The sequence below is a fragment of the Austrofundulus limnaeus genome, unplaced genomic scaffold (assembly GCF_001266775.1).
Source record: "Austrofundulus limnaeus strain Quisiro unplaced genomic scaffold, Austrofundulus_limnaeus-1.0 Scaffold497, whole genome shotgun sequence".
NCBI classification, from domain to species: domain Eukaryota; kingdom Metazoa; phylum Chordata; class Actinopteri; order Cyprinodontiformes; family Rivulidae; genus Austrofundulus; species Austrofundulus limnaeus.
The window spans coordinates 153,908-156,166 of record NW_013952899.1 but is presented as its reverse complement, the minus strand read 5'-3'; the positions used below and the strand labels follow the sequence as shown (position 1 = coordinate 156,166).

The 2,259-nt window shown below is 41.6% G+C and overlaps 1 protein-coding gene across 2 annotated transcripts in view; it reads left to right on the top strand.

Annotated features, from left to right (window-relative positions):
• Positions 1-2,259, top strand: part of LOC106530183 (calcium-activated potassium channel subunit beta-2) — a 17,145-nt gene that overhangs the window by 8,193 nt on the left and 6,693 nt on the right. For both annotated transcript variants that reach the window (XM_014025772.1, XM_014025771.1), the window contains exon 3: positions 1,085-1,255. In XM_014025772.1, the coding sequence (XP_013881226.1) occupies positions 1,085-1,255 (171 nt within the window). The remainder of the gene's footprint in view (positions 1-1,084; positions 1,256-2,259) is intronic.

Below are 2,259 nucleotides of genomic sequence, written 5' to 3'. Positions count from 1 at the left end.
TTAGGAGTAATATTTTAAATTCTATTCTGAATTTGACAGGGAGCCAGTGGAGAGAAGCTAAAACTGGAGAAATATGTGATGCACAAGTCCTGTGATGGACTTGTGATCTGTCCAGGGTGTACCCCGCCCCTCGCACTGGCTGGATGGGCACCATGGACCCCTGTGACCTTGAAAGGAAAAAGTGGGCACAGATGATGTATGGAAAACTGAAGAAGTGGTGGGTTCAGATTCACCCCTTTGCTTTAAAGTCCTGACCATTATGTTCAGAAGCCACATAATTATTTAAAAACGATCGACCTGTGGGTGAATTATGCCCCCTTTCCACTAGTGCCACTTAGTGTAGTGTCGGTACGGTTCAGTACGGTTCCAAGCCATTTCCATTAGGCCAGATCCATGGAATCGGCACTTTTTAAGTACCTACTTCATTGTGGTTCCAACCGGCCCCAGCTGACACCAAAATGCAACGTCAGAACACTGTTCGTCACTGGTTGGCAAAATTTTTGCAAATGTTGAAAATTTCAAAAGTTATTTATCAAATGTGTTTCCATCTCTCATTTTGCCCATTAATTTTTGTTCAAAACACCTAAAAACCACCACCACCAACCACCCAAAACACACCAATTGGAACCGGACTGGAACATCAGTGGAAAGCTAACTGGTCCAACCCGTACCTACACCGACTGTTCCGACACTACACTAAGTGGCACTGGTGGAAAAGGGGCTTTAGTCTCCCCTCCACTGTCTTTAGTTTTCTGCTCTATTCATGTCCAGTCTGTCTGCTCCCAGCTGCTGACTCATCATTTATTTTCTAATTGTAGTCTCACAAATCTACACTGATGTACACAGCAGGCTCATTCCAGCATTAAATAGGATGATATGAGGTGTAGTAGTGGTTGTATCAGTGAGCTAAAACCCGCAGAATGGAGCCCTGATCAGCCTGCAGACCTGCACCTCCTCATCATGTTCATGACTTTTCCACAAAGCCCCACTTTAAATTCACCAGAACTCTGGACCTTTCTGTTTATCATCTATTTTTCTGCTTTTGAAAATCAATAATGATTTATGTTGTCACTTCTGTTACCAGGTCAATTTACCAAACGTTCCGGGAGGTAGATTTACTGAACAAGAAGAAGCCAGTGACAGCTCTGAAGCCTGGAGAAGATCGGGCCGTTCTTCTCGGGCTGGGAATGATTCTGGCTTCGTTTATGATGTATTTTGTTCTGGGGATCACTATTTTACGCTCCTATGCTGACAGGTAACTGACCTGATGCTGCTGTTTCTGTTCCTGAACTTTTCCTTGTTTCTTTATTTGTGGTAGTGGTAGTTACACTGAATCAATCTCTGTTAGCTAAAGTTAGCTCGACCAGTCAGTTATGTTCGTTTTACAGCTGTGTTTTGTGTCTGTGCAGTCTCTTTTGGACTGAGGTCAAGTCTTTGCAGTTACATGACCTCGGCTTGATGCCAGTGTGGTCAGTCCTGCTTCAGATTCTCAACCACTAAATATTGTTTTCAGCGTTAGTCTTCTGACTCAGCATTTTTACATTTAGACCTAAATGTTCAGTTTAACATGATCTGAGCAGAGCTCCTTTTCCAACAGTTGCTGTTAGAGTTACGGTTCTTCTATAAAGACCAGGAGAGAACAGTGCATCAATGCACCAGAACTCAGAACTCACCAGAACAGATGTATTGTTTTGGCGGGGTGGGGGGTTCATTGGTGGGCCTGATGGATAGCTCTTCATCAGCGAGAAGCATCAGAGCTTATTTACTTACTGCTAAATAGACAATTTTGTATGTCTGGACACCCCCTTTTCAGGTGGAGCCCCTTTCTCAAATATGCAAGTAGGGGTCTCTGTAGTACATGTTGTCCTGTGGGCGGAGACGTCCCTACTTGTGATTGGTGGAGGTTTTGATGTGGGTGGAGTTTTCCCTAACCGTGATTGGTTGAATTGACATGTCTTGTGCAGTGGTGGACAAAGTACTCAACTCTAGTACTTGAGTAAAAGTATTGATACTCATGGTCAAATCTACTCCACTACAAGTAAAAGTTACTCAGTTAAAAATCTACTCAAGTAAAAGTACTGAAGTACTTACTTTTGAAAATACTTAAGTATTCAGAAGTACATGCATTTTAAAGTACTTAAGTACAAAGTAAAAGTACAAATTACATTTTCTACTTTAATTTTTCTTTTTTCTTTTCTTTTTCTTGTCACTTCAGTAGAAAACTAAACTAAATATTAGTTTATTTAGTTTATTTTATTC